Genomic DNA, 25,028 nt, shown 5'->3' with positions numbered 1-25,028 from the left:
ATCTTTATAATATTTTCACTAACAATAACCTGTAACTGAAATTTAGCATTTCCTTCTACATACAGTCCCCCACTTAGGATGATTCAATTTAGCATTTTCAACTTAACAATGCTGTGAAAATTATATGCATTCAAAAGAAATCATATTTCAGTTTTTGAATTTGGATCTTTTCCCCAGATAACTATTTGCAGAACATCCTCTCCTGATTCTGGGCAGGGTCAACACGTGCAGCTTCCAGTAAGCCACATGTCATGAGAGCAAACGATCGAAATACTGACAGTTCTGTCTCCATACAACCATTCTGTTTTTCACTTTCAGTACAGTATCCAGTAAATTACAAGATACTCAGTACTTTATTATAAAATAGTTTTTGTGTTAGATGATTTTTCCCAACTGTAGGCAAACTTCAAGTGTTATGAGAATGTTTAAGGTAGAGTAGGCTGAACTAAGATGTTTGGTATGTTTGGTAAGTTGGGTGTATTAAATACATTTTCGACTTAGGATATTTTCAACTGAAGATGGTTATTGGGACATAACCCCATCGTAAGTTGAGGAAGATCTGTATTAAGATTTATCCAGTAAAGCACAATAGTCTTAGTAGTGCCTGTTATTTTATGCCTAACAGGGAAAAGCACAGGTATTTTCATATTCACAATTGCAGATCTCTCTGAATATAATTTATGCAGATTGCTACTTCATAATTACAGTTATTAGATACTTCCTAGATTTTATTGTGTTGAGTGTTAAAGAACCATATATAAAAATATTCCACAAATCTGGGTTTAAAAAACAGCTGGTAAACTGTTTTCAGTATAATTGATTTTCTTTGTAATCATGTATTTTAGGCTTTAAAATCATATTTTTTAAATTACATTTTTAATTTATATAAATGTAGATATTTATGTATAAATATATATTATAAATATAACTAATATTAATTCTTACATTTGCTTAGAAAAATTACTACATTTCAGTAAAATGGCTTTCTCTGTAGCCCTATGTTCCGTATTTTGTATGTTTAAAAGCATTCTGAGGGAATCTAACTTTTTTCACACTACCAAAGGGGTCCATGACATCAAATCTAGTAGAACCAAGCTGGAGAAGACTTTGAAAACCACACCAAGGAGTTTTAGTTAAAGTGATAAGCAGGGGGAAGAGCCTAGTAAATTTTTCATTTGTTTGCTTTGATTACAGAATAAATATGTTAATTTGGAATATTTTTGCATTGCATTAAATTTTTAAAAGGGGGGGACCTCTTAGCTCACAACTATATAGAGATAAACTAAGGTTTTAAAAGGCAACAAAAATTTGTCTATAATCCCACAACCATTACCCTTACCCTCTTATGAATCTGTTCCAATTTATTAAATTCTTGTGCAAAGGAGAGAAATAATTTACAGTGGTTACATAGCATTTCTTAATCTGTACTATACTTAATAGGTTAAGTGATAAGTAGGTGTGGCAAGGAGGTAGTTTTTGAATTTGGATCTTTTTGGTCTGGTCATTTAGATGTGGAATGATTGGGATAGTGTGGTAGCAGTAGGGGCGGAGTAGAATTGGCAATTCCAAGAGGTGCTTGGAAAGAACTTACAGGATGCAGTGGTAAATAGGAGGCTGAAATGCCCGGAATGGTATAAGGGAAAGTAATAGAAAGTTAAGTATACAGTACCTAAATAAGGATTCTGGGAATGATACTGTACAGGTTCACAATACCTTATCTGAGACCCTGAGGCCAACTGTGTTTTGGAATTCAAAATTTTGGGGATTTTGTGGGGTTTTTTTTTTTTTTTTAATTTTTACTGGACTAGAATTGATATACAATATTATAATGCTTTCAGATTTACAACATAGTGGCTGATTATATACTGAAATTCAAAGCTTTTTGGTTTTAAGAAGGTAACATGGTGTACATATTGTGTATTATGTAACACCTCTAGCTAAGTCTGAGGCATCACTTTCTGCAGTGAAATATGGAAATATTCACAGTGAAACTAAATAAAGCCTGTTAATAGCCCACCTCTATTCAAAGCAGATTTTTGCCAATACCATATGATTTTTGACAGGAATTTTCATGAAAAAATATTAAGAACTTTTTAGATTTCAGAACTATGAAGTGATTGTAGACTCTGTTGACTGTAACATCCAGTGAGGAGTCTTAGGAGTTGTGTTTTGAGGAACGTTAATTATGAAATGGATGAGACTTGAAGGAGTTAAGAAAGGTAAAGAAGGCAAGAGCAAAAATTAGGTAACTTCCCTTTTCAGGCTAAAAACAGTGCTTCTAATAAAAATGGGAAGTTGAAGAGGAAAGCTAGTTTAGAGAAGAGTTTTAAGTTTAAACTTGCTTCATATGAGATTCCCTTTAATTGTTCATATATTCCATACCATGGGTGAATGAGCTTAAAAGCTCCAAAGTGTTGGGGTATAAAATTTCCTTTTAAAATGAGCTCAATTTTGAGAATCTACAGTCTCTGATGTTGAGATATTAAAGTATTTCTGGGTTGGGAGTGGTTGGAAGGTAACAGGGTTTTGGCCCTACTAAGTGGAATAAAACCTGGAAAATAAACCAAAGGGAGTAAACGTCCAACAGGATTCTTTTCTGTATGTCTTACATTCATATGGTCATACTTAGAATGATGTGAATATATTCAGAAGTAATCATTGTTGGAACAGCAGTGGTAGCTGACATGTTTGACTGCTTACCATGTGCCGGGCACTGTTCTAACTGCTTTACAGCAAGCAGTCTAGTGGTATCTGTTGCTATACTGTAGACTGGGTCGTGACATCAGCCTAGGTGGGAAGCATTAGCATAGGTAGTTGTGTGATTTTGATTCCCAGTTCACTTAAAAAATCTGGAATATAGGTAATTAATGCATGAATATATAAAATTGGGTAGGTTTTTAATTTATTGCTGTTCCGTGATTTTTTTTTAAAGCACTAATTATATGAACTCATACTATTGTCATATAAGTAAAATCTCCTACCAGTAGGGACAAGTCTTTAACAAATGACATTAGATCCAATAATTACTCTTAAAATTAGTTTATTTATATTTACAGTATATAAATATATGCATTTTATCATTCATAAATTTAAAATGGCAAATTTTGCCTTTTCAAATTCTACTGACTTGTATGATTTAAACTTTTATGTTTTTCTTCTATTAAACGAAGATGTTGAAGTAGGTAATCTAAGACTCCTTTCAATATCAAATTCTATGATTGTGAATGCTTTAAGTTTCATCAAGTAGCACAGAAAACTTAAACTACAAGTTAAAGGAGATTCTCCTTAGATGATGCTGTAAGTGTAAATGGGATGACAGCAGAAGTGAGAGAATGCATGTCTTAACTTTGCACCTACATCCTTTTAAGAAACATTAATAAGAAGCCCAGAAGTAAGGATCCAAGGAATCCTTGGGTTTAGAAGAATGTGCACACTGTTGACTGGAAAATTTTTGAAGAAGAAAATGGTCAGTAATCATTCAAGTTAGTAATCAATCAATCATGTTAATACAACATAGAGGAACAGACCTTGGGCCTTGGACCTGGAGTTAGAAAGCCACGAATATATTTCTGGTCTAACCCAGCTGCTTATTGGAGTTTTGAGAGCATATTGCTTAATTTTTTGAACCTTGTAAAATGAGAGTAATAAGTATCTAGCTTTCCTTAGTGGTTTTTAATGAGGATCAGATGGTACAGTGAATTAGAAAGTGCCTAATAACCTTAAAATATTCTATGAACTTAACTGCAAAATGGTGGATGAGGATTCTGAAAACGTTACTGGATTTGGTGATTTGAATAAAACTATTTCAGGGGAGGAAATTTGAAGGTAGATTAAAACAAAGTTGAGGCCATAGTATAACTACTCAGTAGAAAAGTTTGGCAAGGCATGGATGGGAAGAGAAATGACCTACAATAGCATACTCATTCCTTGCATTACTATTGCAGCTTTCTGTATGCATGTTGGTGGTTCTTGCTTGATAAGGAGTAGGAAGAGGGCAAAAACTGCAGGTCATTCTGTTTCCCCAGTGTGTTGAATAAAGTAGCAATTTTAGTAAATAGCCTTGTGAATTAATATATGGTGAACGAGACTTAGCAGGTAAGGAAAATTTTTGTGGTACAAATGTGTACATAGATGTATAATAAAGGTGGTTAAAACAAACGTTCATAAGTTGAAGGGAGAGACTGAAAAGAAGGCGGGGGGCTGGTTTCCTCAAGATCTGAAAGAAGAGGATAGGATCTGGAGCCACAAACGTAAATTCTAGTAAGAGATTATTCCCCACAAAAAGCGCCAAGCCCAGGAGCTTTTACCATTGAGTTCTTTAAAACTTAGGTACCAGATAACTGTTTCAGTATATCGCCGGGGGAAAAAAGTAAGCTTCCTGGTTCTTTTTACAAAGCCAGCGTAACATAATAAAATATGGACATAAAAGAATACACACCAGTCTCACAAAAGTTGGCTTAAAAAAATGCTTCATAAAATTATCAAATGGAATCTAGCATTACATTAACAGAACAATACTGTAACCAAGTAGAATTTACTCTAAGAATGTAATTATTAGTAGGGAACAGAGAGGTATCAGTGTCTTGAGGGATACTGCAAAAGGGGAATTAACATTTATTTCTAATAAGAATTCTTAGTGAAACAAGAATAAATATATCTAAGGTTTTATATATCTCAGACCACAAGTCAGCATTGTGTTACCAGAAATGGTTAAACTACTAAAATTCCTATTTTAGTATTTAGGGAAATATACTAAATTCATTGTAAAAAGTCATCAATCAGAAAGGCCTGGCCAGCAATACTGTTGCATAACATTGTCTTGGGAGTGCTGGCCATGTAATTAGACCAAAAAAACAAAATAGGAGATGTAATTATGGAAAGGGAGGAGGCAAATTTATTATAAGCAAAAATTAACGATTTTTTAAATACGTTTTTCTTGATGGTCTTTAAACTGAAAGCCCATCCATACGGGTTAATAAATGGGAAATCCTCATTCTTGAATGCTCCTTTTTTTGCCTTCTTGGGAGTAGAAAGTCAATTTTATCATCTCTAAGTAAACTGCCATCTACTTTGAGTAAAGCACTTTCCATGCTAACTTCTAAAAAACTATTTTGAAATAACATTGTAGCAGTGAATACATTTAAAGTGGCTTTAAGGAAATCTTTTTTAATTCCTTGTGGCTTGTGATACTTGCTCTATTACTTGGTAATGCCAGGAAAGGTGTAATCTGATCTTTGAGCCATATTTGGTAAATAATTTTGTGTGGAACCCACTGTTCTATCAGTAAAAGGAAAATTATTGCTCAAATGTAAGGCTTTTCTTTGCCCTTAAAGCATTTCCTGACCTAAAACCAAGTTATATCATGTATTCATTATTTTTGTTTTCTAAAAAGCTATACATACCAGATCTATAACCTTTTAACAGGAGATGTGTTGAAAAGGTATTTTCTACTTTTCTTGGAGGAAGAAGAATTACATGTCTTCTTGTTCACCAGGAACTCTCTTTGTGTAATGACTGTAAACTATTGTATTTTTATTCATCATCAGCTCTCAAAATTGAGGTCTCTCACATAATACAGCTGTTCTGAAATCAGTGCTAATAAATTGGTTACGTCTCTTAGGATATGATGCAGTTGAGTTATATAAGCCTAAAGCCTGTTATATAGCTGTTGATTCAGCATTTATGAAAATGAAAACTTGACTATACCCATGTGTTCAAAACAAAAAAAAGCGTTTCATTCTTCAGTAATGCAGAAAAATTCATTGAATACCTACTGTGTGCCACATTGTTAGGTGCTTTATATTTTAGTTGATTCTCATAATAGCCCATTTTATGGGGAGAGGGGGTTGTATTTCATATAATGGAAAGGAAACTTCTGCAAAGAGTTTTCATCCAAGGGCATACAGAAAACCAGATTTGAAACTAGACCTGTCTCTCTTAGAATTTCTCAGCTACAACATGCCATCACAAAAGATGGAAAATTTAGTTTTCTTAAAATTTTTTGTTTTGCTTTATTTTATTGTTTGTTACTAGGAATGCAAGGAGTTAAGTTCTTTGACTCCTTGTCTTCCCTGTTTTTTTGTCCTGTTAGAATTCTCACAATCTGCCATCACTTGACAGCAGCAGAGAATTCAGTTTGGTTGCTCTGAGATTTGTTTCTTAGAGAAACTCCTAAAAGTGCCAGCTCACCAAAAATAAGGACTTTGTTTCCAGACCTTAGTATTCTAGTTAGTACAATAGTCTACCATTTTTAATACCCAACCATTTCTGTAACCTTTGCTTTATAATATGAACTGAACAAATTTTAGAAAATCATTAAATCTATTTCGGTAATGGAAAAAAGAATATCCAATGTAAAGAACCACATCTTGTAAGCTATTCTTTGCCTCTCTCTTTAAGAATTACCAAGTGTTTTCAAAAATTGGAGCTCGAAATTCAATTCATAGCTTGGATGTATCTAAAGGCTTTCATAAGAAACCTCTGAGAATTTATTATAAAAATTTAGGGGAACTGTTAGAAAATAATTGGAAATAAGTTAGTGAAAGTGAAGAGCAAAATGGTCTGAAAATGGGAAAACATCCATTTTACCAGTGAAAATGGATTTATTATTGTTTTTCTCCTCTTTCTGTTTTACTCCATGGTCCCATATTGGACAGTCTGTTGCTAAAAGCCATTAGGTTTCATAAAGGCTACTGTTTAACTTTCTAGAATTGGGAGTCCAAAAGAGAGTTGGGTAGGTTAAGACAATGACTTAACTAATGTAAATAGCATCTTCTGGTCACTTGTAACTTAAGAGACCCTTATTCCACTTCAGAATATTTTATGTGAGAGACACTGGGGACTACCTCACTGCTATTAGATCGCATAATGTTATCTGGTCACTTTTCTTCTTCTGCCTACCTCTAGTTTACTCTAGTTTCTCTTCTGCTTTCAAGGCTCCAGATCCAGTTCCTGGACCTGCCCTGGAAAAGAAGTATCCAGTAGAGATGAGCTCACTGCAGTTACTTAATTAAAAATTTGTAAGCTGCAAAAATGGCAATGGGCCAGCCAAGAACAGCTACAATTTGAATTTTTCTATTTCCAGGTATGCTAAAGTCCATGGCACCCATCAAACTTAGCCTGTGTAACTGCCTTACTATGAAATTTATAATAACCAAACCTTACATTCAAAATTTGTGATCATCTTAAAATATAGTAACATCCCTAACATCTAGATAACATGCAGCTAGTATTGACTTTAACATACCTTTTGCCTAAATATTTCTAATTTAACTTGTTTGCTAGTCATAGCAAACTATGCAAAAACAATTTAAGGAAAATAAATTTGAAGCACTATTGAGTTAATAAGCCTTATAAATCTCCAAGAAGTACTCTGGTCTTCATTGAAAATTTTACATTAACAACAGAATTGTCTTCCTTTAAGAGGTTCACATATGCTACAAGTAGTATAGGAAATTAAATGAAACTGATTGTGCTGAGATGCTCAACTATTCTACACCATGAATGACTTCACATAGAGTTAATACATTCTACAGTCATTGGAAATCATAAATAAGATTTCTAGATAGAACCAAATAATGTGTTATATAGTACTTTTACCTGAAGAATTTAATTATATTTTAAATGTAAGTATTTAACTAATATTTGCTGTATTTTTACTTGACTGCTGAAAAGAAACTAGACAAGAAAGTCATATGTAGTTGTAATTGTCCTGGAATATAAAAACAAACTAAAACCTGAGGTTTCCTGCTGCCTTGACTTTTAACGAGAGAGAACTACTTATGAATGATTAGAGAGCTGAGGTCAGTTAGCTTTTATGGACATTTATTTCTTTTACCAATTTGTGTAGATTTAAGAACAGAATTAATCCATAAAAGGTGACTTTACTTAATGGGTAGAGCATATATATCTTTTGAGTTTAAAGTTCAATTCAGAAAGGTTGGAGATTACCCAAAATTGAACAGAGGAATTTTATACATTGTAATTTTGTAATTTTAAAAGATAATTTTAAAAGATGATTTTAATATTCTAACTTGTGCTTTATGTTCCATCCTCCAGTGTTAATGCATAATGAATATAATGTCAGCCTATCTACCCAACATTAGGTCACTGATGGTGTGCCACATTATTTGTTTGGTATTGAAAGAATTATATCTCCTTGAGTGTTGAATTAGACTAGAAAGGGACCTACTCCCAGAGTGGTTATAGAATCATTACCACTGTTAGGTGAATTGAAGGGGAAATTAAAGAATCACATGTGAATTTCAAGCCTTATTAGTTATCCTTGGGGCTGTTAGTAATGGTAGAGTTTTTCTACATTATCGAATGCAAGTTGTGTCTAACACTGTACTAGGCACAGAATAAACCTTGTTTTTAGTGAACTTATAGACAACGAATTCCAAAAAAAAAGTAAGTATAATAGAGGTGCAAACGATGTATTAGAGAGTACGAGAGAGAATCAACTTTGTGGGGAAGATAATATTTCTGCTGAGCCTTGAGGGATAGGTAGAGTTCTTTAGAGAGAGTGGTAACAGTATTTCTAAGGGAAATGAAGGTATATAATATGTTCGGGAAATAGTGTGGTGTCTGGAGAATAGTAGAGTACAGAAGGATGTGATGGAAGATGAACCTGCATCGTACATGTCAGGTGAAGGAGTTTGGACTTACTTAATTCAGTGGATAATGGGAGTCCATTGAAGATTCCTTAGCATTGATATACTCAAGTCAGTGAATCTTTTGCAAATCGGACTACAGTAGAGTGATGAGGCAGTACTAAGACCTAATAAAGGACAACATTTATTTTTATGTGCATCAGGCATGATGTGTGAAGAGTTTTACCTGCAATTTCTCATTTAATCCTTTGGAGGAATGTTGTGAGAAGTCACTGAAATAATACATGTTAAGCATTTACCTCAGGACCTGGGCTGTATTAAGTGCTGAGCCATAGTAATACTGCTATAAACCCAGAAAAAAAATGTTCTTGTCCCCCTTTATGTATGATAACTTTCTATAAGAGTTTTGTGTTTATTGAGGGACTCTTATGCTTAAAATAAACTTAAATAATAAATGTTTTCTACTACTTCCTGCCTCTTTTAAACAATCAAACCATCTGTTGGTATATGAGTATTTCTTACTCAGTTGGAGGGCTGGGTATTAGTTCACGTTAAGTTAGCCTTTGGGTGAAAAAAAGGGACCTGGCTTTTTTGTTTTACAGTGATTGATTATAAAATAGACTACATATGGAGATTGCTAGTCATGGACATAAACATGTAAGCCCATAGGTAACATTTAAATCGAAACATAATGGTAGATCTCATCTGTCAAGCATCCTGATAATTTACCATTGTTGCAGCTGTTAACTGTATCAGTAACAGTTTCAGCATAGGTAATAGGCTTTAAGTTATTTAAAACCATACATACAGTTGGCTAAGTGTAGGTACTTTCAAATAACTCACGTTCTGCTCTACATATCAGAATATAAGTAATGTGATGGGAAAATATTCTGCTCTAATTAATCTCAATTGTTTATGTTTAATTATATAAATAATACATGAATATACTTATTAAAAAATGAAAGCATAACAGGAATGACTAAATCTCCTTGGACCCTCCTATGTCCATGGTTCCCTTTACTCAGCCCCACCCTATTCGAAATAGTGTGTATCCTTTCAGAACCTTTCCTACACATTCATATAAAAATATCTGTTTAATATATTTTTGTATCCTTTTGTAACTTTTTTTTTAACACAAAGGGTATACATGGATTCTGCATCTTTTTTCATTTGGTAATGTGTTACAGGTCTTTCTTTATAACTATGTGGATATCATATGGCACTTAAGAAAACAGCTGCATGATATTCCATAGTATTGTCGTATAGTATTTTACTGCTCATTCCTCAGTAGACATGGTTGTTTTTAATAATATACACTGAGGTGACCGTCCTTATATGCTCCTCTTTAAGCACATGTGTTCTTCTCTAGATGCTTTAATGTATATAGATAAAGATAGAACTCTGGTACTTTATTATTAATAACAAATTTTATTCAACTCACCTTACAACTGATTGCCATAGTGGGTGGTAACAGCACAATTGCGAATTACTGGCCTAAAATACTAACCTGATTTAGTTGGAACTGTGGATATCTATCTTAATATGTCTCTCCACGATTCTCTCAGTTGAAAGAAATCGTTTAACAGTTGTCCTCTGCTTCACATGTAGGAAGGATAAAGTAAGATGGTAGATTTGTGCTATAGGATGACCAATATAAATCTTACACTACTGGATTACGGTTTTCTCAAAAGCAGAGACTATATTTCATTCATCTTTGCATATTTAGAGTACAATGCCTGGCATACAGCAGCCACTGTTTGTGGAATGGGTCCCAGAAATGAAGGTGAACCAAAAAGCAGATCATATCCATGAGAAAGTTTCAGGCCAGTAGAATTTTCTTAAACCTATTTTTTGCATTATCTGGAATCCACCTTTTTCACTGAAAATTTCCTACCTTTTCAACTTTATCATTTCCCTGCTGCATTATAGCCATAATTCTTCAGCTTTATCATGTTCTTTCATGGCTTTTCACCCAACACAAATTTGTCAGTGATATCCTGCCAGACTTTTATTATTCATCTGTAATGGCTAAACTCACCACTATATTCTTTGTGAAGTTTCTCCTACCTTTCCTTAGTTCCTGTTTCAGGCACTTCTTCCTCTTGACCTCCATTGCAGCTTATCCACCTCTAAATTGCAGAATGAATATTGCTAATTGAATGAATGCCCACCTCTGGGCCTGGTGGCAGGGCCTAGAACTTCAGAGATAAATAATCTGAATTGAGAAAGTAAGTGGCATGTTGCTTTTGCAGACTTGTGAGATGCAGTGTGGATGGTGCAGCAGAGGGCAGTTAAGCTCCTCTACGATTTGCCTCTGCCTTCCGTACTTCTTGAGGTTCCTCTGTCATCATACTTTCTCCCTGTTAGTCTCACTCCCTAGGGGTGCCTTGCATTAGCCAGCTACTTGTGGTTTCCCGAAACTGCCAGGCTATTTTACTACTTTTAAGTCTCCCAAGGCAACTACTTTTGTCTGAAGTATTCTTTCTCTCTAACCTTGTGCATACATTTTCATCTTAGAGGACCCAGCTTGGATGTCACCTCCTTTAATGAATCCTTTCCTTAAATTCAACCCCTTCCCTCAGAATTAACTGCCCTCTCCTTTATTTCCCCTATATGATGAATATTATATCTGTTACAACTAAGTTATTACATTTATTTGTTTGATTTCCCCTACTATAATATAAATTTCTTGAACATTGGCAACTGTGCTTTTTAATTTTTAATATTTTTCAGCACCTGTTACAGTATAAAGTAGGCACTCAACATTTACTGAGATATATATATCTACTGAGATACATTATTTACTGAGATATACATATATGTATATATGTAGTACATATGAAAGTATGTCAAAATAACGTTAGAAAATGAATTTCATAAATAAAAATGTTTAGTTGATCACTTTCACATATTTTTACACTTCAAATTTCATATTTCATTAGGAAGGTCTCTAGCTTTACAGATGAGATTTCTGGTTCCTTATTCGGTTATACAATTTATAACATTCAGTTGAATATTCTCTTAAGGATATCTGTAATTAGAGAATTATGAAATAGACTTATATATAATAAATCTGCCAATGAGAAGTTTCTGTACAGTTCTGAGGTAATTCTTGACCACTAATAAAATGTTCATTCACCGTAACAAGACTTAGAGCCAACTATACAGCAATTTCACAGTATTGGAAAGACTGTCACATGCTAAACAAAATGTTGCATTGTATTGTACTTTGGAGACTTGATTCAATTTAATTGTTTTACCAGCTTTAACTTTGCTCATTTTGAATTCTCTGTGGTTTCTTTTTTTAAGATTCTAAACGTTAATATAGAAATGAAATGTTTTGTTTAAATGTTTTCCTTTGAACACAGATTTTTATATTTTTCTCCATTAACAGGTTTAGCACTCTCATAATTGACCACAGTTGTCAAATGTCCAATCAAGTGTATGTGTATAATTTTAAAATTGCCAGTTAAGCTTTTTGTTATTAAAAGTTTTGAGAGGCCAATAATACCTATCCACTTACACTATGTCTAACTTAGTTTAATCGTATATTTCCAGTGTCATAACACACCCACATCCCCAGTGGCTGGCCAGCAATCCACTCTGGGGAAATGTCAGCTGAGGGCCCATTACATTGGAAAGAAGTTAGACAAAGTTAATGAGATGAACCGGAAAAACATGGGACCAAGTAAGGTATTAATACTACATGGGGATCAGTTGATTAAGTTTCTCATAACTTTCTCTGAATCTTCATATTAAGATGCCATTTTAAATGGCTATTTTAACATTATTGTAATTTTCACATGTCTTTGAGTCCATTGGTTCATTACAAATGTTTGTGGTTGGTGGAAGATGAAAACTGGTTCTTTCAAGTGCTTTCATTTTGTTTTCTTTTTTCCTTTTGCCCATAAATAGGAACTTACTGCTGTATTACATGTTTATATCATGTTTTCTTTTGAAGATTATATTTATGTACAGGATGGATCATCCAAAGTTACAGTAAAAGGGGGCACTGAGAGATAACTTTGTTTCCACCTTAAAGCCCTAATGTAGTAGAAAATAATAATGAGATATGAATTGGAAAATACAAGGTAGTTACATAATATGTTTTGATGAATTATAACCATTCTGTCTTCGATTTATTGTGCTTTTCTTGATCCTTAGAAAATGGTAGCACTTACCACAAAACCACAATACATAAATTGCCAAGTGTGGCTGACTTGCACATTCCTTTTATAAGAACTTATAACTGGTAAGCCTCTTATCCATAAAAAATGGTCAACATTCATGGACTTAAGGCAATGTATTAAATGAGAAAATTGGGAAGTTTTCTTTTTAAGAGGAGGTAGTATGGATCATTATATTACTTCAACTGTTAATGTTTATTGTTTTTCTTAGGAAGTAAATTGTTGGAGGCTTATAAACTTTAGAAATCCATTTTCTGGTAACATATAATCCTTTGTTCCCTTCAGGCTTTTAAATAACACTAAATCTGAACATGATAAGTAACATTTAGATGACTGATTGGGTATGTTTCTATTACTTTTGCAAATAATTGGTTATCTATGTAATATGAGTCAGTAGTATAGCTGTTTTATGCTAAAGATGTTATAATTGTTTTTAATCTTAAATGGTGATAGTATTTGAAATTTTTAAAAATTACATAGCTATAATTCTTGCATTTCAACTCTCAGGAAGTTGGGGGTAGTTTGTTTTGCCTTAGTAAAGTTACAACATCATGGTCCAAGAAGTAGAATTTTGATAATTTGCTATTAAAAGTAATTTTGAAATTTTTCATGTTCAGTCATTGGCATTGTAAATTCTTTTAATCATATGTGAGGTACATCAACTATTCCTTAACTGGTCTTTGATGAGATACTTAATACATCAATAATGTAGAAGGTATTTAGTATAGTGTATGTAATTAGGCAGGTTTTATGTATATATACATATACATGGTTTAATTCTGGAATCTTCATTGAGGCCAAAAGGTTTCAAAACTTGCTTTCACTTTAATTTAAAAAATTATAGCATCAAGTGAAATAAGCCAGGCAGAGAAAGACAAATACCATATGATTGTGCTTATTTGTGGAATATAAAAACAAATCAAAATGAACAAAATAACAGTAGACTCATAGACACTGAGAGGTGACTGGCGGTTACCATTGTAGAGGGTTTGGGGTGAGTGGGTGGGGACAGTGAGGGGGATAAAATTCCCAGTCAGAATATAAGTTGGTCACAGGGATAGTAGTACAGCATGGAGAATATAGCCAGTGATTCTGTAACATCTTCCTGTGTTGACAGATAGTAACCATACTAGTGGGGTTGAGGATTTAATAATATGAGTAACTATAACTGTTGTATACTTGAAACCTATGTAAGATTGTATATCAACTATACTTCAGAAAAAATTGTAGCATCGTTCAGCTGTTTTACTGCATAACAGTGCTTCATCCTATAGTGAAGATACTCTTTAAGAATAACTCACTGCACAGTCTGATAATGTCCACCAATCCACAGAAGAGATAAAAATTATAATTAGAAATAAGAAGCCATTAACTGACAGCCAAATAGGTAAGTTGAAATATCCTGCCTTCCCCTTAGACATCCTGGGGAAGTTAGTGTTAACAGTATTTGTTAGAGGAGCTTTGTAATACAGATAATTCTCTTAAAATTTGATGTATATATATATATATTCCTAAAAATCCCCATCCTGTGCAAATTGTGAGGGAAAAAACCCCACCAGGCTTTTGGAAAAAATGGAGTTCAGGGTACAACACTCAAAAACTTGATTAGTGAACATTAGAAAAAAATAGGAACCTTACAAAACATGATAGTATAGTGTTACATATATTAAATAGTTACAAACTATGTAAACACTTACATATTTATACAAATAAATACTTTGCTTTGCTTTGAAAAATACCTGAAGTTTGCTTCTGGAAGTGAGCTTGTTAATGTGAAGTAGTTGAAGGGTTTTCTGAAACTCGAAGGAAAGTAGTAACACAAGATGTGGATGGGTGTAACCAATTGCACACAAATGTGGTGTGCTGGGGTAGCTGGCAGATGTTTGATGTGTGTTCTTATTTACATTTTGTGTATTCAATACGCAGCTTGTTTCAGCTGAGTGCAGTTTTCTACATTCACCTAGCATTTCTTGCAGATGAAATCACAGCAAAATTCACTTAATACCCAAATTGTTCCCTCATATATATCAATTGCATTGGAACAGATTTGCCATTTTAAAACAAGTATTACAGGAGCGCTGACTTAATAGCGGAGGGTAAAGGAAACACTTGTTTGGATGGTTAAACACTTCAGTAATTAGAAGACTATTTATCACTGCTTACATAGTAGTCTTTAAAATCTAGGTGTATTCTCATGTGTGTTAGAGGTTTATTGCAACAAATATTTGCTGAGCATCTGTTACTTGGCATACACTTTCTAAGTAGGATACAGCAGTTAACAAGGTAGTCTCTCCACTTTAGAACAAACAATACTTGTGTAAAGAATTTTTTCATGTCAAAAGATTCGGTTTAAGAATCTTGGATAGATGGATGGAAGACAAAGTCTAGCAAGGAGTCTACTGGACGTCAGGTCTTTTCTCTAACCTCTTAAATTATATAGTCTTACAAGGTAATTTCCAAGGATCTTGTACAACTCAAGATTCCATTGTTTACAGAAAAAAATACCACCTCTCGAGGTTACAAGGGAAACCAGAATGAAATTTTAGGATGCTTTATATGTTAAAATGGGAAGACCTCCTTACCTTATTGTCTGTAAGCTAAAGGAGAACCCTAATGCGGTTAAGAAGTGAATTTTAGTTTTATACACATCAACCTATTTCTCTTTGATAGTCGATATGGACTATATTTTCCATTGTTAGAATAATTAAATTTGTTCCAGTAAAAATCATGTAAGAATGAGTTAAAGATAAAATGTATGTATAGTTTACATTGTAATACAGAAACATTAATGTCACTGTGGCTCAAGGCCTTCTGTACATTTATTTGTGTCCTTCATTGGCCTTTCTCTTCTCTTATAACTACTCCCCACCCCAGATTCCTTCTTCATACTCCCCTTCTTTCCTCCTGTTTCTCCCTTCTTCTAACTAGACAGGTGACTGTCTCAGAATCTGCCTAGCATTTCGTTGCCTTGCTTCATACTTGAACCATTAAATACCAGTGATTCAAGACCCTTCTATCCCTCCCTCAGCCTAGAAAGACCCTTAAACATCTATAGCACAGTTTATATACCACATACCTGGCACTTCTGTACAACCTAGTTTTTTCAGGTACATTTTGTTTTTCAGGTTGCTTTTTCTTTGTTCTCCAGTTATACAAGTTATTTGTCCATATACACGGAAAAGGAAGGCCTCAGAGGTACAGTCAACTCCTTCAATATTTTGCAGCTGGAATGGCATGCAGTTTGCTAAAGTTTTGTTCCTTTATACTTGTGGAAATTCATGATATTTAGAATAAATAATTATTACTGCCAGTGTTTGTATTTTTTACTACAGGCCAGGCTGGTGCAATGCAATTAACTTTGACTATGTTATCACTAATCCTTGAAATTATTTGAGCTGTTTTCTCCATTTTACAAAGAAGAAATGATAGTATTAATGGCCAACATTTATATAAGCTGTTTGATTTACTTGTGTGCTTACTGCCTGCTCTTTCTTATTCTCATACATGTATCGCTCATCTAATTCTCACAGTCATAAGAGGTAGTTACTCTGTCATCACAGTTAGATAAGGAAACTGAGGTACACGAAAGTTAAATGATTTGCTCAAGAAGACATTGCAAGTGACAGATTAAATTTCATAAATAAATGAGCACAAATATAAAACCCTAGAATTTATTACTAGCCACCACTGTGTGTCAAATTCTGTGTACTTTGTACACATAATCTCATTTAATTATGTCATCAAATGAGACAATACCCACTATATAGAATTAAGGCAGAAATACATAGCATGTTAGGTTATCTCTGTTTTTAACTATTAACATGATCTTTTGCCAGAACATTTTAGAAACAGCTGACTAAGTAGAATACAGTTTCTTTAAATTCTATTCTTAGGAAATTCTGTTTAGGAAAGTTTTAAGTCTATCTGAGACTAGTATTTAATTTATTCATTGATTTCTTTTTTGATAAGACTTTAATAACAAAGGCCAATACTTCAACTGTCAAGTTTAAATTATGCAAATCTAAGTAGTTTATACAAGTGTATCACCACTTAACTGCTTTTGTTTTGAAAGTTGGATCTCTGGGGATTTAGCTTTGCTTCATCATCTGCTTTGTATGGTACGTCCTGGTCAATAGGAGTCAGCTTTAATCTTTATCATACTTTTTCATATCTCTTTAGTCATTGTTCCTGTTTTTTGTTTTTACCATCTTATCAAGGCAGTTTGTTTGCTATGAAATAATACATCTCATCTAAATCTGTAACTTGAGTAGTAGAATAATAGTGTTTTCCCCTTGCCCCCTTCTCTCCCTTTTCTCCCCATTTTCCCTGGGAATAGAATTGCACAAACCTTGCTGTTTGACTGAACTTGATGGAAAGCCATCTTTTGGGGGCACATAATGATTAATAATCTACAATTTTTTCATTAAGAACACATGTTTTTCTTCTCATAGTGCTAGTATGGGACACAACCTTGGAGATAGGGTCCATTCCTCATACTAGGCTTAAGTGGCTAGGCTAGCAGAATTTACAGAAAAAAAATTAATTTGATACTGAATATAGATTTAAGCAAAAGTTGTGAAATAATAGCACAGGAGAGTAGGAGTCAAGAAGCATAGTATGTATGGGATAAGGATCGTATTGTAAAGCTAACTCTTCATTTCCACATTATGAAATCCATAGATCATATGTAAAATTGAAAAAATGAAGAAATAATCCTATCATCATCTTATGTGGGGATGTGGAGGAACAGCCCAATATTGACAATGGTTACCTCTACAGGATAGAGTAAGAGAGAGAAGTCTGAGACAGGAAAATTGCTGATTTCCCTGATAAACTTTGCAATACTGGCTTTTTAAACTACGTACATTTTTTCTTCTTTAAATCTGTCACCAAGTTCTGTTGATTTTTACTTCTTATGAATCCCTTAAGATTTTTTCCTTCTACTCAGTCTCCATTGCTATCTCTGCAATTACAAGCTGTTAGCATTTCCTGGCTTGACTACAGCAGTAATTTTCTAACAGGTCTTCTCATATATTCCTTTGCCCCTTCTTCTATACAATAGCTGTTCTTCATACCTTATTTCTTGTTCCTGTCACCTTCCCTTTCTCTGAACTTAAATCCTTCAGTGACTTCTGTTACTCTAAAGATAAAATCTCCAAATTTAACGGTCTCTGAGGCACATCATAATTTGGGCCCACCTTTTTCTTGCTCTTTGCTCTCTAGTTTTTCCTAAAAGGGACCATACTCCCTTCCAATCTCTGTTTTTGAATGATGCAAAAGAGGTTTGAAAAATGTGGTAGCAACAAGATAGACTGAGATGGAAAGCAGCAGGTCTGGTACTAGATGGAGGCAAACACAATATAAAATGATGGGCAAGTTAAAATAGTTCTCTAAATTACAAATTTGTATCAGTGTGCCTTCAATCCAGGAATTACTGTGACCTAGAGAGCACACACATTGATTCTGATACATGTGTCTCCAGCACAGTATCTGCTGCATTCTAGAACTCATTAAATTCCTGGGTTGTGGATAAGTAGATGATGCTTGTCCAATTTTAAATACTCTTATTCAGTTGCCTCATAAGTGCCCAAATTTTTATCAGATCTCTGAGTCCTGTTGCTTTTTTTTTTTTAATGTGAAGATAATGGTCTCTTCTTGTAGGTACAATTAAACAGTTAACTGTGTTAAGCATTTAGAGTCCTGGAAAAATTCACCATGATAAAACTAATGAATATGAAGACTTAACTGTCATAGCTTGAAGTCTGGGTGAGCCATTCCCTAATACTTAGTACTTTGCACTGTCATAATAATTACTGAAAGGCCAGAAATAAATTGCTTACATACTCTTTAAAGAAAGATAGAATATGCACAATATAAGTTGATCACAGGAATGGTAGTACAGCACGGAGAATGCAGTAAAGATTTTGTAACATCCTCCTACAGTGATAGTGACCATACTAGAGGCAGTGAGGATTTAGTAATATGGGTAACTGTTGAACCCCACTGTGTTGTGTATTTAAAACCAACGTAAGATTGTGTATCAATGATACTTTAATTTAAAACAAGAAGGATAGAATGTGGCGCTTTTTATAAACCTTTCCAATATATATTTATTGTTAGATTCTGTACTACTGTATATTCTCTGATGTTCAGAATCCTTAAGAAATGAAAGTTCCTGGATGATTTGAGTTGATGGCAATTTAGGTGCCAAAACTTTGCATCTAATGCTAGAAACATTTCTATAAAGTGTGATTTCTTTATTACTTTCTCAAAATAAATTTTGCATCATTGTTTCTCATGAAGTCAGCTTTCATTGGAATTGTTGTTCTTTTATGTATCATTTCTTTGACTGTTAACAAGATTTTTTTCTTTGATTTTCAGTAGTTTGACCTTATGCCTTTGTGTGATTTTTCTTTGGCTTTTCCTGTTTAGAGTTCGCTGCTCTTCTTGCTCACAATCTTCTTTTTGTTTGTTTATTTTGCTTTGGGGGTTTCTTTGTTGTTTTTAAAACAGTCTGTGGCCAGTTTTCTGAAAGAAAAATTTTGCACAGTTTACCTTTCACCAGTCTGTTCTGACATCAAATACCAGAATCACCTGGATCATTGGTATTCAGTGTATCCTATAGTTTTTCTACATACTGTACCCAGTTCAGTATTATTGCCACTGTAGTGATGGACACCAGTTCTGGCTACCATGGCATTATACTCTTGTTTCAGATTCCCTTGAGGCTGGGCTGTTATTGGTGAAGATAGCCATTTTCACTTTGCCTTGTCTGATCATATTCATAGTCTACCTGTATCCCAGCATATACTTTCTACTTTTCATAAGGAGTTAGAGCCTAGAGTTGACTGGTTCCACCAACGCTTTTGTCTTCTTTGCAGCCACCAAGATAACTGGGGAGCCAATCAAGATCTTCTTGATCTATAAATTTATATATTTTAATAACTTAGCAAAATCATTCACCACTGTTTTCTTTTTCTTTTCCTACCCCATGTGCTCTCCATATCTTTCTGGATCTCCAATTACAGGTATGTTAGAGTTCTTGATACTTTCCCACAGGTTCATGAAGTTTGGTTCCTTCTCCCACCCCACTGTCATTTTTTTTGTCCATCCTTCAGATTGGAATAATTTCTATTGCTTTGTCTTCAAGTTCACTGACTCCTCTCATTTCCAATCTGCAGTTAAATCCATCCAGTGAATTGTTTTTATCTCAGACATTTTTTCACTTCTTGAATTTGTATTTGGTTCTTTTTTATGTAGTTTCTTTTTTTTATCCCCTGAGAGATCCAAGCAAGCCTTTTTGCCCCTATGTCCTTGAGCATAAAGCATATTTGTGCTTGCATCCTTGAGCATAGTTAAAATAACGCTTTAAAATTCTCATGTGTTAATTCTAGCATGTAGGTCATCTTTGGGCTTGGTCTCCCTTTCTTGTCTTTTCCCTTGATTATGGGTTAGCTTTTCCTTGTTTTTTATGGGTAATAATTTTGGATTATATCCTGGACATTGTGAATAACATACTGTAGAAACTCTGGTCTCTTATTGTGTTCCTCCCATGAATGTTAACGTTTGGTTGATTGGTTGATTTTCTTGCTTACTTGCTTGTGTGTTTTAATAGGCAGTTAACTTGGCTGAACTCAAACTACAAACTCCATAATCTCAGTTTAGTTATTTTAGCCCTAGCCTGGCTGTTTGGAATCTCTCACATATGTGTAGTTTGGGGATCAGAGATAGGTGGAGAATTTATACATAGAATTTGGTGCTTCTTTCCTTTCTGTGATTTATTCACTAGGTTTACAGCTGTTGTGGTTATGCTAAAGTCTGCCCTTCGGTTCATTAAGTAAGATTGCAGGCTTTCTGTGTAGGTTTTAGCTACCCAGACTAAGTGGGTAGCTCTCTAGCTAAAAGCCATTTAAAAAGTAGAAGGTCACCCCATGCTGTTCCTTCTTCTAAATACCTACTCCCTTCTTCCCAGTCCCAGCACCACCTCCCACCCTGTTACTGTTTCTGCCTTCTGCCTTCAAACAGTTGTTTTCTAATAGTTTGTCTAGTGCTTATAGTGTTGTTCATCAGTGTTGGTCTAGTAGGAGCTATTCAGCCGTTATAGGAAGTGGGATCCCTAAAATACAGTTGTACAATCTGAATAGTTTTATTTGTATACTTGATAATCTTTATTGGAAAAGCAAGCATGATAAGAGTTTTTCAAAGAATTTCAGATATTTCTGTATGTTTTAATAATGGAGTAAGTTGAAATCTATTTTTATAATTCATCCTCTTTTAACTAATAAAGGTGGTCCTGAATTATACTGATGATTTATTTATTTGCCTCTCTCTGAAATTGTGTATAAACTACCATATCTTTCCTTCCCTTCCCCCCAAACAATTAATTTCCAGATCTACATCTTTTGAAATGTATTTTGGAAGCAAAGTAATATGAGGAAACTATACAGTAAAACCTTCATTTCATTTAACAGTGTTGCATTTTTTACTAGTATATGTCAGGTGTTGAAAAATGCTATGAAGAAAACGCAGGGTATGAGGATGTGGGTGGGGGTGGAGAAGTGTGGCATTATTTTAGGTTATAGAGATTGGTCTGGGAAGCTGTCTGAGGAAGTGATTTTGATCAGAAATCTTAATGAAGTAAGAGAAGTGTACCAGGCAGAAGGAGCAGCAAGTCCAGAAGCCCTAAGGGAGGAATGAGGATGGCTTCTCTGAGAAATAACCAGAACTAAGGGAACAAGGAGACTGGTAGGGGATGAAGTCTGAGAGGTGGTAGTTAGCCAGAGCCTACTGTTGTAGGATCTTGAGCCAGGAAATGATTGCCCTGATCCACTTTTTCTCAAAGGTTGCTCTGCCCAATGGAGTGGGGGGTATGGGTGGAGCAATGAGTGAAGGCAGGAAGGAGAACAGTTAGGAGACCTTTGCATTAGTAATCTAGGTAAATTTTGATGGTGGTTTGGACGAGCAGTAACGAGGATTAACATGGGATGTGAGAGAAGGACCAACTGAATGAACAGATGGTGCAATTTACTAAGGTTAAAGACAATTGGGAAGGGATTGGTTTATGGGAGAGGAGCATTAAAAATTCAATTTTGGACATAGGAAATTTGGAATGAATTTTAAGTATCCAAAAAGATGTCGGGCAGGCTACTTGCTATATTAGTCTGGTATTCAATGAAGAAAGCTCTGTTGGAGTAGGTGATATAAAATTGCAAAGCTTCTGTTTAAAGCAGTGTGTTTGGATGAGATCGCCTTGAAGAGGAATGTAGGTGTATTTGAAAAGAAACCCTAGATCTGAACTCCATGGCCCTCCAACATTGAGATATCCAGAAAAGGAAAACAGAAGGAGGAGCCAGTGGGCAGGAGGAAAAACAGATTATCTCAGAAGCCAAGTGACAACTTGTTCGCAGAATGAGGGAGTGATGGACTGGGTCCTAAACTGTGGGAAGGTGTCATAAGATGATCACTGAGGACTATTAGATTTGTCACCCTGAAGATCTCAGGGCTTTGACAAGTGTAGTTTCAGTGGAGCAAAACTATGAAAGCCTGATTGGGGAGGTTTAAAAGATATTAGGAGGAAGGAAATGAAGACGCTTAAGGTTAACCAATCCATTCAAGGAGTTTTTAACCCAGAAGAGGGAAGGGGCAGAGAAGCCAATAGCTAGAGTAAAGTCAGGGAGCATGAGCAGCACTGTAAAATGCTTATCACCTCTTAAATTGTTTTAAAATATTATTTACCAATTTCCAGTGCTTTTTCTGCAACCTATTTGTAGAAATAAACACTCCTTTGAGTGCTAAAATTGTGTTTTACATAGAAGTAGATTCTGGAAATCGACAGTGCAAATAACTTGGTTTTGCAGTGCTTTTATCTATGAGATGCAAATCATCTGAAGTCACATATACAAAAGTAGAACAATCAAATGACAATAAAAAGCTGAAAGGCTTTACTATTCATGCTATCTAAATGAGCTTTTATTCAGGAGTTCTATCATAACAATTTATTTAAAAATATTTTAATATCTACTGTTCCTTTGAAAATCCTATGAAGTGCTAGGTATACAACAGTGGACAAAAGAGACCTAATTCCTATTAGTGGACTTGTATTTTTTTAAGTTTATGTTAAGGTTAACAGAGAAATACTACAGATGAGAAATGTGTTATAAAGATTGCCTTACTGTTAAATTATCCTAAAATAAAATGTATTTCAATTATTAAGCAGCATGACTTTAAATATTTTAATGTGGTATTTAATATGCTTTCTGTACTATTGATATCCCAGAGAGCCTTTCAAAATCAAACATGGTTTCCATTAGGAATAAAAATAAGGTAGGTAGGTTGGTCTCAACTTTGGCCACACATTAGAATCACTTGAGGAACTCTTAAAAATCCATGTTCCCAGGCTATTCCCCAACCAGTTAAATCAGAACATCTGGGGCTGGGACCCAAGCATTAATGTTCTTTAAAATACTGATTTAATAGAAACAGAGGGAATAAAATGTCACTAAGCCCTTAAGAATGAGTTGATTACACATTTAAGGGTTAAGTATATGAAAATTAAGACAAAATATCAAATGTATTAGGTTATAGGTGATTTTTAGACAAAGTCTGCAAAGTCATTTAAATAAACATTTTCAGGATCCAAACTTTAAGAGCTTAAATAGAGTAAATAAAATTACTCGTCTCAGGCTGTCTTCTGATCATTAAGAATCAGTAATTACTCATTATCCCCTCTTTAGAAGAATGAGGGAGAGCAGCCTTGACAGAGTGTTCTTACTTGAATGCCTTTTGGCACAGCCATTATAAAGCACACAAATAGGTAGAAGTTAGACTAAAAGTTTGCCATCAGGAGTTGTAAACTGAAAAGATAGTATATGGAAAGCATTATTAGGACTAAATATTTTTATGATTCACATTAAATGTTAGGTACTAAAGCACATTTTGTATTCAAGATTTTAAATCTATAACAATGTTCATTTTCTTAACAATTCTCATTAAAAAATTTTTTTCTTTCTTTCACAGAAAATGCTTGGACAGAAGAGATGAGTACTGTTTCCACTAAGGCCTAGAATTGCCTGCTGTACAAATAGTCCTGATCAGGCAATATACGAATGGCCCAAGGAAGCCACCAAATTGACTTTCAGGTTTTACATGACCTGCGACAAAAATTCCCTGAAGTACCTGAAGTTGTTGTATCCAGGTGCATGTTACAGGTCAGTGTTCAATGATTTCTGTATTTATTAATACAAACCTGGTAATTTTTTTAAACACTGGAAGAAAACTCTATCTTCTTGCTGGCATTAGTGTGCTATGGTAAGAGATGAACTTTGGTGTCTGATAGTCATGTGGCTTGTAACATTAATTAGGCTCTCTGTGCCCCATTTGTAATGTGGATAATACACCAACCTTGAAAGCAGATGTGAAGGATTAAATGAGATCCCAGTATAAAGCATTCATATAGTGTCCATACTTAACAATGAGTTTGCTTCACTTTCACCAGTCCTATTTTACCAGGAGGACTTTATAAAATTAGAGATACTCGGGCGAAAGTGAGAAAAATCATTTAAATAACAGTCAGGAAACTTGGGTTTTAATCCTACATGGGAACCCCAAGCACATTTAGCAAGTAATATGCTTCTTTGTACTTTACTTTCCATCTCTGTAAAATGAAGGAATTGGACTAGATTATGCCTGAGGTTCCAATTCTAAAGGGAAAAGTTTGTTTTATATTTTTTAATTTAGGCAATGTTTTACAATTACTATCACTAAATACCTAATAAGTTTTTACATTTTTCTTAGTATGTACAATTTTGGAAATCCATAATTCTCAATATTTAATTGATAGTTGTGCCTTCTCATTTAATTAAACTGGAAATCTTTCTATCAAAAATTTTTCAGCTTGCTAATTTAGAGAAAAAAGTAATTTGGGCTCAGATATAATTACTCTGGACAAGAGATTTTTAAAGTTTGAAATTATAGAGATTTTTAAATATTTGTATCTGTACTTGTTATCAACCGACTGCATTTTGTTAACACCCTTTTCCCTTTCACCTGTACTTTTATTTGGCCTTCCAGCCTTAGTCTAACCCAGTTTTGGTCTCTCCAGTCCTTTTTCCTTACTTTGGCTGAAGTGTCTTCCAAATGCAAATTTTATACCTGCTTCAAAACCTCATGACTGTTCCCATACCCTTCAAAATAAAGTTCATCTATCTTGAGCAGGGCCTATTTGGTCTGT

The 25,028-nt window shown here is 34.3% G+C and overlaps 1 protein-coding gene across 4 annotated transcripts in view; it reads left to right on the top strand.

Moving 5' to 3' along the window:
• TAB2 (TGF-beta activated kinase 1 (MAP3K7) binding protein 2) overlaps positions 1-25,028 on the top strand; it is a 79,147-nt gene that overhangs the window by 18,653 nt on the left and 35,466 nt on the right. For 3 of the 4 annotated variants that reach the window (XM_036906925.2, XM_036906926.2, XM_036906923.2), the window contains exons 2-3: positions 6,936-7,084; positions 23,816-24,006. In XM_036906925.2, coding sequence (XP_036762820.2) covers positions 23,905-24,006 — 102 coding nt within the window. In that variant the 5' untranslated portion in view covers positions 6,936-7,084; positions 23,816-23,904. The remainder of the gene's footprint in view (positions 1-6,935; positions 7,085-23,815; positions 24,007-25,028) is intronic. The other variant, XM_036906924.2, reaches the window with a different exon arrangement.

Source organism: Manis pentadactyla, chromosome 12 (assembly GCF_030020395.1).
Source record: "Manis pentadactyla isolate mManPen7 chromosome 12, mManPen7.hap1, whole genome shotgun sequence".
In the NCBI taxonomy this organism is placed as follows: Eukaryota; Metazoa; Chordata; class Mammalia; order Pholidota; family Manidae; genus Manis; species Manis pentadactyla.
The sequence above is the reverse complement of the archived record's forward strand: the minus strand, read 5'-3'. Positions and strand labels throughout refer to the sequence as shown.